This window comes from Neolamprologus brichardi, chromosome 10 (assembly GCF_056152115.1).
Source record: "Neolamprologus brichardi isolate AB-2024 chromosome 10, ASM5615211v1, whole genome shotgun sequence".
NCBI lineage: Eukaryota > Metazoa > Chordata > Actinopteri > Cichliformes > Cichlidae > Neolamprologus > Neolamprologus brichardi.
Window position 1 is genome coordinate 3,199,718 of NC_142113.1, and position 15,229 is coordinate 3,214,946.

The 15,229-nt window shown below is 40.6% G+C and overlaps 1 protein-coding gene across 1 annotated transcript; it reads right to left on the minus strand.

Annotated features, from left to right (window-relative positions):
* Positions 1–3,797: 3,797 nt before the first annotated feature.
* Positions 3,798–14,982, minus strand: acer3 (alkaline ceramidase 3). The gene is made up of 11 exons (XM_006807238.3): positions 14,857–14,982; positions 11,891–12,001; positions 11,679–11,731; positions 11,489–11,541; positions 10,713–10,794; positions 10,579–10,614; positions 7,640–7,698; positions 7,405–7,506; positions 6,988–7,092; positions 6,858–6,903; positions 3,798–6,769 (listed from the first exon to the last, which is right to left on the minus strand). The coding sequence occupies exons 1-11, from the start codon at positions 14,957–14,959 to the stop codon at positions 6,716–6,718; spliced, it is 804 nt and encodes a 267-aa protein (XP_006807301.1). The 5' UTR covers positions 14,960–14,982; the 3' UTR covers positions 3,798–6,715.
* Positions 14,983–15,229: the final 247 nt, after the last annotated feature.

The following is a 15,229-nucleotide window of genomic DNA, read 5'->3' on the forward strand; positions in this document are numbered from 1 at the left end:
CAGTGCTGAGGTGTGTGATCAGAGTGACAGGTGGGTTTTCAGGTTGGGCTGATAACATCAGAGATCTGCCCTGAGTCCCTTCTTGTTTGCAGTGTTGATGGACAGGCTGACAGATGAAATCAGGCAGGAGTCTCCACTGACTATGAGTTTCACAGATGACATAACAAACCCTGGTGAAGCTAGGGAATGGTTTTAGAGAGCCCGGGGAGGTGGAAGTATGTACTGGAGAGAAGAGGAATGAAATTCAGCATAAGTGAGATAAGATTTTCACTGGGAGTGAGCAGACAAGGCTGAGATGACTTGGACATGTGCAAAGGAGGGATAGTGGATGGTGATTATGGAGCTGAAAAATAGACCTCACAGGAGGTTTATGGATGTAGTGAAGGAGGATATGCAGAAGATGCTAGGGACTGGTTGAAATAAAGGCAGATGACTGACTGAGGCAACTTGTAAACACAAAAACAAGAAGGTTGCTTTTGAGGTATGTTTCTAGATTATTGTTCATCTGTACTGTAAAGTGTTTTCTGAACCTGAATTTGAGCAAAACATAAACTTCCAAACTGACTGTGCTACTTCCTATGGCAGACACAGCATAAAGCATGTCCTTTCATGGTTTCAATCATACTTATCTGAGAAGTCTTTCTCCGTCACAATGAGGAAATACTCTTCCTCTTCGGCCCCTTTCCGTTGTGGTGTCCCCCAGGGCTCGGTGCTAAGTCCTACATTATGTTCTTTGTACATGCTGCCCTTGAGACTCATTTTCAGAAAGCATAATATCTCGTTTCACTGCTACATCCAAATCTACTCCCCCCAGAATCAGGATGTCCCGTCCTCATTAGTGCCTTTGTTCAACTATCTGCAGGAAGTTAAAGATTGGCTATTACAAAACTCTCTAACTCTAAATGAAAATAAAACAGAAATTATTGTTTTTGACAGTCCCCTGGACCAGCTAACTAATACACTGGGGTCCTATGCCAGCCATCTCTCTTATACTGTTAGAAATCTTGGAGTGGTCCTGGACAGCTCACTCAAGTTAGACAAACAAGTTGCCTCAGTTGTGAAAACAAGTTTTTACCAGCTACGTCAAATCTCCAAAGCAAAGCCCTGTATTCCACATAAAGACCTGGAAAAGCTCATCCATGCCTTCATTACTTTGAGACTAGACTATTGCAATTCTCTGTACAAAGGCCTCCAATTCTCTCTCCTCCAGCGTTTGCAATTAGTTTAAAATGCCACAGCACGCCTCTTAACTGGCACCAGAAGGCATGATCCCATCACCCCAGTTCTAGCCAATCTACACTGGCTCCCTGTTAAATACCATATTAAAATCCTTTAGTATACTTTTAAAATTTTAAATAACCTGGCACCCAGTTACCTAACAGGCCTTCTCGACGTGTAGAGCCCCAAGAGAGCGCTCAGGTCCTCTAACCAACTGCTCTTAGTGCAACAAAGGCCCCGACGAAAGACTAGAGGGGACCGAGCTTTTGCAATTGCTGCATCCAAACTCTGGAATAATCTTCCTATCGATGTCCGCATGTCAGATTCCATTCAATTGGAATCTAGCTTTTGAAGCAAATTAGTTTGGACTTCCACCTGGTGGCAGATGTGCTGTGTAACTGTAACTGTAACTGTTTTTAAATGTTTTAACTGTTCTTGTTGCCTTTGTTGTAATCTGCTTTGCTACCTTGTATGAAGCACTTTGATGGACACTGTCCTTTTTAAATGTGTTACAGCAATCAAAGATTGATTGATTGATTGATTGATACTGAAAGTCAAATTTCTCCGTGTAAAATACGCTGAGAAGAAAGACAAGTATCTGTTTTGTTTTTTATGGACACATTTGGGCTGTGTGTTACTGATCAAACACTTAGCGCGTACAGAGCAGTAAAGAAATGGTGAAACCAGCTTTACACTAAGTTCAGAAACTTTATTCAGAGATGCAGTTTTACATTTATATTACTATAACTATGCCAAATTTTTATGACATGTGGCTGAACTGCTTTTGTTGGCGCATGCTCTGCCACATACAAACACAGATACACACCTTTATTAGATTTCTGGAACCTGTTGGCACTTCACTGAAACCGGCTCAAGTGACTAACAAAGGTCTCGATGACTAAAGGAGCAAATCAGTGACCTCAATCAGCGCAGAAAAGTGGTGACACATTTTGAGATTTGTCACCTTCTTTAACCCAGACCAAGCCTTCTTTTACTATTATGCCTTACACAGAGATACAATAACAAACATTCTTCCTCAATGTACTGAAAGGTTTCTCAGCTTCTGCATAGTTTGGGCTGTCAACATTTGGTCATGCTGTGTCAGCTATTACATGTCTTTTATTTTACGAGGTTCCATTTTTTATATGCCATGTTTTACGTATCAAAAAATTATTTGAGAAAAATAATCAGGTCCTTTCCAAGTATTAACATTAGCTCAGTGCAACTCCAGATGTACAACAACACATAACCTATTACACTATACAGTTATTATTTAACAAAAAATAAGCCAAAATGCAGAAGCAGTGTGTAAAAAACGAACTTCACCTTTATTGTTTCCATGGGGTAACTGGCAGCCAGGTGGTTCTCATCACAAGCACTACAAAAGCAGACGTTCTGGCAGTTTGCTGGTCTGAAGCGTTCAGCTGTGTGTTACCACAAAGCCAAGCAGGAAAGACACCAGTGGTGATATTAGAGAACAAACCCCTCAGTGCTAATTAATCTGGAAAGGGTCATTTCCAAACATCCATCCATTCGCTTCCGCTTATCCTTTTCAGGGTCGCGGGGGGCGCTGGAGCCTATCCCAGCTGTCATAGGGCGAGAGGCGGGGTACACCCTGGACAGGTCGCCAGTCTGTCGCAGGATCAACACACAGGGACAGACAACCATTCGCACTCACATTCATTCGCACATTCACACCTAGTGACAATTTGGAGTATCCAATTAACTTATCCCCACAAGCTGCATGTCTTTGGACGGTGGGAGGAAGCCGGAGTACCCGGAGGGAACCTACACAAACACGGGGAGAACATGCAAACTCCACACAGAAAGACCCCGGCCTAATGTTGGAATGTTGGAATTGAACTCAGGACCTTCTTGCTGTGCGGCAACAGTGCTAACCACCGTGCTGCCAAACATTTCCAAACATTTTTTTGAAAATTGTTTTTAATTTTAAGTCTTTCATTTTACAGAAAAAAAATTATCCCAAAACCAGACAAAGTGCAAGTGAATGTCAAAAACTCCATGAGCAACATGTTAAAGTTTAGAACGTTACACTAAGACTGATCAAAAATAACTTGTTTGAAAAGGTTGCCAGCAGAAAGCCTCTTTTCTCCCAAAAAAAAGAACAGCATGGCACAGCATAGGTTTGCAAAGTTACAATGGATGTCTGACCACATAGCACAGAAAAACATGGGGTGTTTGATTTGGGCAGCTTGCAGTCTTTTAGCCCACCATGATCTCTGCTATATAACAAAGTATTCTAGAGTCAAAAAGCAAAGTTTAGCCAAAACACAAAAAAACCAAAATGTAGCAATGACAAAGTCCAAAACTCAGCCTCACTGAAACATGTTAATGCTGCAAAAGGTGGTTGTGCAAGCTACTGAATAATGGGGTGTACTTCCATATTGTGTTTTGTCCTAATGACAGTGTTTAATATGCTGTGCATTCTTCACCCGAGGATGTATTTACCACATTTTCCAGTGTATATGCGTCACAGTAAATTACTGCTTTACTCTAGGGTTGAATGACTCCAACCGACAACATGGCAATAACACACAATACTCACGATCCACATGGTATATGGTGATGGAAGTTTGACATTTCTTTTATTTGACAATACATGACACCGTAAAAGACTGGCACGTGATCAAAGTACAACAAAAACCATGGCAGAATTTGCTCTTCTTCACTGCAAATAATCAGGGGAAGGGCACACTGCAGAACACAAACTGAATGGTTTATCACAAACATCAAGGCAACTCGGATTACACTGCTAGGAAAACGATAAGGCACCTTCTTTGACACCTGATCACCCATACTGATGAGCAACGTTTTCAAGCGATATCATACAGTGATGTTTCCAAACACGCATGTGGACAACGGTAATACTTTTCTTTTGTACATTGTGCTTGTGAATGTTTTTCCAAGACTGGGTCTGTGTACTTATTAGACCCAAGCTGTGACACAGCGTTTAATTATGACAACAACAACAAAAAAAAAATGAATATACTACATGTTGTCTCAAGATCCAGTGCACAGCAGTTGAGGCCACAGAAAATGCCAAAGAATCTCTCACTACTGTAGCGTTGTGCATGTTCCAGTTTTACATAAATCTTCATGGTTTCACAGTAACCAAACAAAAACATTGAAATAAAAAAGCCCTTCATTTCACCACATAAATGTAAGCCTAACAGCCAGATCTAGAGCAGATAGGTAGTTCTTCATACACTTAATGACAAGCTTGGCAATGTCTGAATTAAGCTGGAAATTTACAGCCACCTAGTGGTTGCATGAGAAACTGTATCACAAGGCGTCTGTAGATGTGTATTTGCACAATTTGCCTCGTCATTATAAAGTCGTGTTGTTGTTTTTTAAATAAAATGTGTTGTTTGGCTATAAGTTAAAAGACGGGACTTTGGACATTTAGCCATATTACTGTTCTTTAATATAATGATCAATGAACATTGGGGGGATTATCCGGTCTTTAAGTGATGGCGTGATGAATCCTGCTTCCGGGCCCAAACTACTCTGTGTTTAATAAGGCTTTTGTGTTTTTTACATGTTTTAGTGCTTTGTATCTTGTTCTATTTAATCACAACAAGCTCCTAAAAATAGTCAGTGATCATTGTCAGCCTCTCTCAGGTTTTATTACTGCTATTCATTTTAAAGCTCAGTTTTTAAAACCTTACGATGTAACTACAGCCCAGCCCATGCAGCAGTATATGAATGACTAACCTCGTATTGTGGATGGATTATCTCAGTTGTTCTCCTGACTGAAGTTTGGTCCGTTTACAGCATCCTGCCAAAAGATTGCATTTGTCCCTAACCTTCGGGAACCCTCACGTTAGCTTTTATTAAGTGGAAAAAAGTTAATTTATCCTCCAGCTTCACTGTTTATGTTATGCTAACATAGCTGTTTCGCTAGTGATCAAGTAGCACATCATTATATACCAGCTAGCCCAACTTCAGTAACCCTACAAACGTCACTGCTGTTTAGTTTTGTCTTTATTTATGTTTGAAGTGATAGCAGAGCTGTACGTCTTAATTTGTTTCTGAAATCCCTCACTCAGAACATGCTATATTATATTTAGATGGAAGCTAGCGAGCTAACTTCCTGCTAACTTCTAACTCTGTTAAATTTAGTAAATTCTGTTTTCATGGATGCCTGGATGTTAAACTTATTTGTTACACCTGGTAAAGCAGCAACGCTGATCATTTTATTATAGATGAAAGAATTTAGACAGTTTTAACTCTCAGTGATGTCACAGTGATCGTGTGACTTTGGGAGTTTGGGCCCAGGCACGGCTAATGACTCAGACTCAGACTTAAAGACCGGATAGCTAATGCAGAAGGAGATATTTAGCAAGCCAGAAGTGGACAAGTCCAGTTCTTCATTCACCACAGCTCATAAAGATGTAACAACTCAGACATGTTCCAGTCATTCACTTGGTCCTTTGATTCACTTTCAACAACTGAAGTTCTACTGACAGACTTTTAACTAGTTTCACTATCAACGTTTCAAGTATGACTGTCCTGTACTGTATAACAACCCTGAGGTAGTCTCATTATGGTTCCACTACACCTACCCCCGTGGTGGCTGTAGTTCTTCATAAAGCACAAATTAGTTGAGAGTATCGCTTTAGCAGGAAGAGGAAGCTTTCTGTCTGTTCAGAGAAACTGGAGCTGTAGAAAGTGATTTGTCTTGTGCCATGCACCAGGAAAAATCTTAACTTTGTCAATAATTATTTTGTTTTGTACGAGCACTGAACTATTAAAATACCTCACACATCACATGTGTGTTTTGATTCCCAGTGTAACTTAAATGTTAGAATACTAAAAAACAAACAAACAAGCAAATGAGTGAGCAACTATGACGAGTTGAGACATCTCAGCTACACCGCATCAGATTTCTAGCTGGCATTTACTCCATTTGTAATAAGCATATCCCGAAACTACATTAGGGACAGGATGTGCTGCAAGTAGTGTTCTCTCAGCTTCCGATAAGCAAAGTACTCTGATCTATACTTGCTACTAACAGGGATGCATTTGAAGGGATTGCATTCAAACATTCACAGGACTGAACATACAAAGGCAATGTCATGTGACTTTTGCATTAATGACACTCATTTCCCCATTCCCAAACCCTACCCAAGCTAAAGTCCAAAACCCTTTCAGCATTAGTCACTTCAACAGATCACTTCATTGCATCCAAAATTAATAACCAAATAAAATACTACACTCCAATAAAATTACAGAAAAACTAGTCTAATAAATTAGTGTGATTAAAAAATAATAATTTCTTAGAACTGATCTCAGTGCTATACTGTACTTAATCCCCACAGTGCAGAGCTGAAGGGTCCCTGGGGTGGTGTCTTGGGGCCCACCCTTCCCCTGGCTGGGTCCCCCCAGCAGCTGCAGGGTGACATTGGCAGGTCCCGGTGCCGAGGATGTCTGCCTTTGGCAGTCACAATCCTTCGGTTGGTCCCCTGTCCTTCATTCAGCTTGTCCTCTGTGGTTCAATGTGCAATGTGGGCCACACTCCACATAGAAACTGTACAATGTTAAGATACAGCCACAGGTCACCAGTGAGATAATAAATGTTCAAACAAACACGTGACACTACAAAGAGTTGGGTGTACCTTTACTTTTGGCCTGTACTTGAGGTAGGTTGATCTGATCTGCAAGCTAAAAAACAGAAGAACAATTGATTTGAATGCATGTGGGCAATAAACCTCACTGCAGCTGTAATCTCCTGTGATTGAAGCTTACCTGAAAAGTATGTGTAGATAAGACCCCAGACCTGTAAATATGTGCCACCACGCATGGAACTGTGTTACCACTCCAACACCAGGGGGCAGTGTTTGTCTACTAGCTCTGGGATTCAAAAGTAAGTGTTTACCCAACAACTCGAGACATTAACAAAGTGAAACATTTTTATCAACTACAATAAAAAATGATAATAAATTGACCCAAAGATCGTGATTTAACACCTGCATGGACATTTAAACCTAAACATGCATTTTTTTTTTTTTAGAGAAACAGTGTCAGTTGGTTTGATTGCAGTAACATTGGAGTTACAGTTTATGACTTTGAAGTGAACACTTTTACCATTGCAACTGTTATAAGTGGAGAATAATTAACTTGGTTCTCAGAATTTCACAATTAACCTTAACGTCCACTACTCACCTTAAAGAGTCACAGAAGATATTGTCGATGTTCCAAAGAAGGAAACCCAACAAAAAGATAGCTAAAGAGGTGTAGAACAGTGGCTTGTGCCATGGGTACACCCTGAAAGAAAATCAAACAACAACAACAACAAAAAACACCCTTCAGCATGTTGTTGCCTTACTGAATATTAAAGAATAACACGTCTTTTGATATGTTAATGCTTCTTATTTAATGGACCTTGTGGCAAACTTACCATGTAACAATGAAGATAGAACGCAATACTAGGCAAGCTACTAGAGCACCATACATGACCTGGAAACAAGGGCAGGTGTTTGGGTTTGAAACAGAGTTGGATCATGCATGATATAGATACAGATACAATCTTTCAGTAATTATACATTTCCACTGAGTCAGCAGAGTTCAACTGACAGGAAATTCCTCCGATGGAAACAGCCCGAGCTTGTGCACAACAAATAATAACACAGCTTATTAGCATATGATGTTGGTCATGTAAAATCTCCTTTCATCTAACGTTTTTGTTTTCTGGTGTTTCATGCACATTGTAGCCAACTGCTAACCTTTTGTGATATAAATCATTCGAGCTTTCTAATCAGCATTGTCAGCAGTTTTATTTCTGCTCAGGAAGCGGCATATCTGAGAAGTTCCTTATCATCGAAAAAGAACATGCAGCCAGAAAGATTTCTAATACTAAATCTAGCCAAGCCCAATAATCACATTCAAGTTCTGTTTCATGTTGGCGTTAGCTGAGCTGTGAAAAGCATGGACACGTTTATTAAAAGGTCTAACGCTGCACTAGCTTTGTGCAGGGATCGACTCTCCGCTCTAACTCTGAGCAACAGCTGCTCACCAGAAGGCAGAAAAAGCCTGTTGGAAACAGAAGTCTGTAAATGTGTCACGAACCCAATCATAAAAAGATAATTTTAGCATTTTTCATTAATTTAACTGAAAAACAAATGGGAACAACTTCTGTGTTTCCAACAGTCTGCTAGTAACACAGTGCCTAAAGATACAATTTAAAACAGGTTCTTTAGGTGTCTTTTTATACTTGAATTATCATAGGTCATTTTTTGTTAAGCTGATAAAGAAACATTTCCCTGAAAATGGTCAGGGACAACAAGTCGGTGACAAAGTTAAACTTTGAAAGACCTTCACAAAGCCTGGAGAACAATTACTGAAGAACAGTTCAAAAAGTTCTACGTCTGGTTCCTTGAAAGCAAAATATAAAGAAATTAAGGGTGGCTCAAGACTTTTAGACAGAACTGTAACTAACAGGTAATTGAGGCCCATAATTCAGGACTCACTAATCCCTGTTAGACTGTGTTGTGTTTGACCTGTAGCATTATTGACTTGGCTCTTTTTTAACAACAGATAAAAAGGAACAATATTGTAGCAAATTAGAATATAACTAGAGAAAGGAACCAGTATATACAGCTAGGTCTATAAGTATTTGGACAATTCTAATTCTATTTTTTCTAGTTGGAGGTTATACAGAGCTCTGTATACCCTCCACAGTGGAATTCAAAAACAAAACAGCTTAACCCTTTAAGACCTACCATAGAACCAAGGCCGCCAGAGCTTACTTTATATTTTTACATGCTGTAGTGCCATTTTTGGGACCATTTCAAGTTGCTATACATCAATACAACTGTTATAGCCCCATATTTTAATAATATGTCTGCATTAAGTCCATAGTAATTACATAAATTGCAAAAAAGTGCAATAAACTACAAAAAAATTGAAAATCGTTTTTGTTTTTACATATATTTCTACTTGGAGAAATTTAAGAGGTTTATCCCTCAAAACTTTAAATGCAAAAAATAGTTTACAACAACAGGAAATTTATTTTGAGTGTCTTCATAGTTTTATTTTTGAGATACACCAATTTTTATATACTGCAGAAAAAACAAAAAACAATCCTATGATGCAAATTTGCAAAGAAAACAGCATGTGCATCAAAATAAACTATTTTAAGCAGTGCAATTTGAGTTCTAAGCATCCCAGCAACTATTCAGAAAAGCATAAAGTCAAACATGACTTATAAAAACACCAGTATAGGCTTTTAAGGCCTACAAGTAAAAAAAACCTTCATTTTCTGCAAAAATGACATCACTTCCGGTTTCGGGCAGGAAATGCGATCGTTTGTGCTGACATTTGTTTCAACGTAGGAAGTGTTATGAACAGCTGATCGGATCGGCAAAGCGTGTTTCTTGAATATTATGTTTTTGTTCCTGCAAGCGCTTTTTATGCAATATTTGCAAAGCTATATGTGGAAGGAAATCGTGACCTAGGACAAGCTGATGGCATAAGATGTAAGTACAACTCCTCCGGTTTCATATGCAAAAAAAATTATTGCGCTAGCTTACACGGTTCCGGTTCTACAGGGATTTAAAAATAGTTACGCAAAACGGAGCGTGCCTGCTCCAACCGGCTTTAAAGGGTTAATGTGATTCAAGTGCAAACATTTAACTTTAACTCTAAGGCTCAAAAATATATTGACAACTGGCTAGCAAGCTGTATCAGGTAAAGATAAAAGAATTTAGTTGATTTAAAGTGTTCAAGTGTTTTCACTGGAATGGTTAATATGAGGTCAAAAGAGCAGCACACAACTGTTAACTACACTGACATCGTGTTTCTGTGTATGTTTATGGATGTGATGGCTCACCATGCTAGAACAGAGGGAGTGTTATCACAACCACTACAGACCAGTGTGATTAGTAAACAAATACAGCTCCAAGGACTAAACAAAGGCCACTTTGTCACATTGTCCTTATTGCTGTAACACAGCACATTACCTGAGACTATAACAGGTACAGACAAACACTAACAGCAGCCCTACATAATTGGCTATGCTTATCTTTAATGGTTTTTAGGGTTAGGCGTATTAGATTTATCTCCTTCCTGGCAACGAGTGTTTGACGTGTTTAATGCCACAGTTACAGGTTTGGTTCCGTTTCAGGGCTCTGGATCATTTTTCTTAATGGTACACTTGAAATTCCTCTGCTTTGGTGTGAAATGCTGCCATACATTTAACACCCACAATGCACCAAGCTGAGTTTGCATGCCGCATTGACAAGCTCAGTGTTTACACAAGCCAAAGAAGACCTAAGGCACCCTAATTGCAAACAATGAGCAACATGAGTCAGGTGAACATAATGCAAAACACTCCCTTACCTGGTGAAACACTGGCTCCTTCCACTGCAAATATACCTACACAAGTAAAAGTCAACAGGGACAGGACGATCGTTAATGCTTTGTTCCTGAGTTCAGTTTCAGAGTCAACTGGTAATGAAAACATGTATACTCACCACAGTGACTGAGACACTGAAGATAAATAATATTGCAATAGGAAATAAACTGACACCCTTCTCCTGCTTGAAACACTCATATCTGAAAAACAAATTAATATTTATCTTTTATATTGAGCTTGATAAGAAGAGAACCAAAGGGCAAAGGGCAAATATAAGCTGAGCTAAAACGAAAGTGAAATCTAGAAACAAATCTTTAAAAACAGGCTGTTTTTTTTGAGGCATCAAGTTATCAGTAAAGTACGGAGCCCCGCAGGGGACATGGGAGAAAAAAAAAATTAAGATGGACTTCTGCGAGATCTCGCAAAAGTTTTAGCCGCATTCTTCGGAGGCCGCCAGCTCGAAGCCGACCGGGAGGTCGAGGCACGATGTGCCGGGAAAGCGGTGTTCCTCCCGGCTGTAGTAGGTCTCGACCTCCCGTTAGCTTCGAGCTAGTGGGTGTCAGATCTCCGAAAACGTCGGAGCACTTTTGCAAATATGTGACGTCTTGTAAACCGAGCAGGTATCTGATGTTTACACAACTACATTCACGCCTCAAAATATCTTAAAAGTGTATTTTGTGACCCAGAAAGAGTAATATTACAACTTAGTAGCTGCTGCCATTGTTGGAATTCAACTTTTGTGAGATCTCGCAAAAGTCCGTCTTAATTTTTTTTTCTCCCATGTCCCCTGCGGGGCTCCGTAGTAAAGGATTCACTGGTTCATTTTACAGTGATACTGGATTTGTTCTCAGGTGAGTGCTGCAACAACTGATCCAAAAAGATGAAGGCACTTACATACAGTAGACAAAAACGCAGGTACTGTAAATCATAGGCAACTCATCCAGTAACTGCAAATGACGAGACAGAAAAGAAAAGAAACACGCATTACTACATCACTGTACACGCAAGCATTTGGTCAAGTAGCAAATGCTCATGAGTTCAGTTTATGCCCGCTTTTGCTGACATGTTCAGATTTGCAGCCCACCTGCATCTCATACAGCAGCGTCATGTGGAAGCACCAGGAACCAACACCAACAGCTTGGGTGGGGGGGAAGAGTACACGCAAGACACAAAAATTCAAAGTTAGGACATTCGGCCGGAGGCGTTTGCTGTAAATACTGAGCCACTGCTCTCAATAACTGTCACAAGCACGTTCTCGCAACAATCACAGCATCAATGCAGAGCCAGTGCACCAACCTGCCAGTCCGAGAAAAGAGCAGATGTAGCGGGACTCGCGGCCGTCACGGAATGTCTGGATGGCCCCGTAAATGGGAGGGAGAATCATGATCAGGTTGCTGACAGTGTTCCCTGTCAGCAAAGACAGCGTAGATAAATGAAAGTCGGATGACATGACCTTTAAGATAACTGCACATCTCTGAAAAGCTCAGAGAAAACGTGACATGGCCGCAACGAGTGTTATGCATGGTATCGCATTACCATGGTTGCAGCATAAAATCCAAAGGCTGCACAGCTATAAAATCTCTATTATACGATATAGAAGCAACAGCACTAGGATTCGTTTATTTAAACTGTACAAATATGCATATAGTTTGAATTTAGACTGATCTGGGTTTTTGCTTCTTAGCTAGTCAAAACTGAAACTACCTGACCCCTTTACTGACAAATTAATATGACAAACTCAATCCTGAAATCACATTTTTCACACAGCATGTTACAATCTTGTGTTTTAGATCCTAATTTTATAGGCTGTTTTTCCCCCACTATGTTTTACAGTGTGGCACAGACAGATGAGGGCGATCTGTAGTAGGGTTGTAGTGGTCAGTTCTGATTCAAATGATTCAACCAATTACGCCGAGCAAAACTACGCTTGATATACAAATGTGTCCTCTGACTGAACCGGCGTCACTGTTCAGTCAGAGAACCTCCCTCCCCCCATAGGTCATTAACGTGTGCATGGAGCACTGCTTGCACATCATCTAGTCCACAGGGAAGCTGACAAAACAGAGCTCAACTCTGAACACAACCTTGCACTTTCTGGGTGTGGCTATGTATGCACTGAGGTGTGGAAAACAATCAGACTTACCAGGACATTGCATTGTTTGAAAACTAATTGCAGCGGTTTCCAACCTTTTTTGCGCCATGGACCTGTTTATGCCCGACAATATTTTCATGGACCGGCCTTTAAGGTGTCGCGGATAAATACAACAAAATAAAACTAGTACCTGTACCAAAAAAAAAGAAGATTTATTCATAACACACGTGAAAAGACCCAGGAAAACCGAGTTAACGATCAAAACGATAACAAAATAACGCTGAAAACCGATAAAAACCCTGAAAACCATACATTTCGAGCCTCAACTCTCGCGGACCGGTACCAAACAACTCACGGACCGGTACCGGCCCGAGGCCCGGGGGTTGGGGACCGCTGATCTAGTCCACAGGGAACCTGACAAAACAGAGCTCAACTCTGAACACAACCTTGCACTTTCTGGGTGTGGCTATGTATGCACTGAGGTGTGGAAAACAATCAGACTTACCAGGACATTGCATTGTTTGAAAACTAATTGCAGCGGTTTCCAACCTTTTTTGCGCCATGGACCTGTTTATGCCCGACAATATTTTCATGGACCGGCCTTTAAGGTGTCGCGGATAAATACAACAAAATAAAACTAGTACCTGTACCAAAAAAAAAGAAGATTTATTCATAACACACGTGAAAAGACCCAGGAAAACCGAGTTAACGATCAAAACGATAACAAAATAACGCTGAAAACCGATAAAAACCCTGAAAACCATACATTTCGAGCCTCAACTCTCGCGGCCCGGTACCAAACAACTCACGGACCGGTACCGGCCCGAGGCCCGGGGGTTGGGGACCGCTGATCTAGTCCACAGGGAACCTGACAAAACAGAGCTCAACTCTGAACACAACCTTGCACTTTCTGGGTGTGGCTATGTATGCACTGAGGCGTGGAAAACAATCAGACTTATCAGGACATTGCATTGTTTGAAAACTAACTTACTAGGATCTACAGAAACCAGCATGCCTTTATCTGCAGATTTCTGATTAAAGCCACCAAAATATGCAGATTTTGGTTACTGATAAAAACTACCCATACCAGAAGTGCAGTCTACTATAAAGGACACACAAAACTATAGCAGAAAACCTGCAGCTAGGCAGATGTGTGTAGACAGATGACAAAGGAGTCCAAACTGCAAGGCTTAAGTTCACTTTGAGCCAACTTTGGATCAACTGTTGCACCATACAGTAACTCTGAACACCGCTGACAACAGCAAGTGAACCTTTTCCCTTCAAAGGAAAAGTACTGTAACAGTTACAATGTATTACAATGAACTTGCTGGACACATGGATTCTGCACTGTCACACATGACGACAGTCATTTGTATCACTTTATGTTACAAACTGTCGCCATGAACTATTAATAGGCTGGGTAAACATTTTTGTTTGCTGCACAGGAATGGGTCATTCTTCTGTTCGCTTTTGTTTGTCCAGAGTAAATTATTTCAAAGAGTTTTACTGTCTCCTTAATGAAAGTTCAAGTCTTTGTCCTGTCATTTCTGCTGATACAACAGCTTTTTGATAAGACTGATGGAAACAGCGGTTTAATCTAAGATTACGGTTCCAGAGGGACAGGTTTTTATCGGTGGACAAGGCAGAGAGGCGCCCTGATAATGTGAAGGGAATGTTTTATCAAGTTTCCAGTGGTGTCCGTGACTCACTAACGCACTGTCTTACAGGAAGAACACGTTGAACAGCGGACTTGTAACACAAATGGCTGGCAACGTGGAATAATATGAAGTGAGCCGTTTGTGCTGAGCTGCTTTGCATACAGGTTTAAAGGTTGTTCGATACGTGTAGCGAGTGCTGGCTAGCGTTACGATGCACAGAACAGGTTGATAATATATCCGCTGGAAACAGCGTATCTTGTTCCTCATTTACTTACAGCTCCGGTAGAGCAAACGCCGTGCAGATTAACGTTTACACTACACGGAGAAAATCGTGTTATTAGCCGAGATAACACAATAATATATATGCACTAAATTACAGTTACACCAGTTCTTCCTATGTTTACCTTAGAGGGGCGAAGTACTACGACTCTCCCAGTCTAAAGCCTCATTAAACGAACCTCCAAATTCACCGTTTTTAGAGTAAATGATGGCGCGGGCAGATTTTTACTTACAGAATTCCGCGATGTAAAAGGACACGACATAATTTTCCTCACACCAGTCCAGTGTTGAGGTCGGCCGCCCCCAGTATCCTTGCCTGTCTATCGAGGGAGCCATGATGAAAGAGGAGGAGGCTGTAGGCGCTAACGGATTTGTAGTCCCATCATAGTGCACGAGCGCTCCGCGAGCCCTCCTCCACGCGCGATGGAGAGAGCGATAGCGAGAGCCAGTTGAGCTGCTGCTAAAAAAAACACACGAAAATACACGCTACAAATACACAAAAGTGAAAGCACACCCTGAAGGTATTAAAAACAAAGGTTTCATGTAACGTATAAGTGCACATTTCGTATATATTATATATTTTCTTTGTAAATATGTAAACATCAT

What these genes read in the sequence shown, in the direction of transcription:
- acer3 (XM_006807238.3), bottom strand. Translation starts at nt 14,959, where the DNA reads ATGGCTCCCTCGATAGACAGGCAAGGATACTGGGGGCGGCCGACCTCA. An exon ending in CTTTTACATCGCGGAATTCT is followed by an intron (nt 12,002 to 14,856) that starts GTAAGTAAAAAT and finishes CTTTGCTGACAG; the next exon opens with GGAACACTGTCAGCAACCTG. An exon ending in TCAGTGTCTCAGTCACTGTG is followed by an intron (nt 10,615 to 10,712) that starts GTGAGTATACAT and finishes TTACTTGTGTAG; the next exon opens with GTATATTTGCAGTGGAAGGA.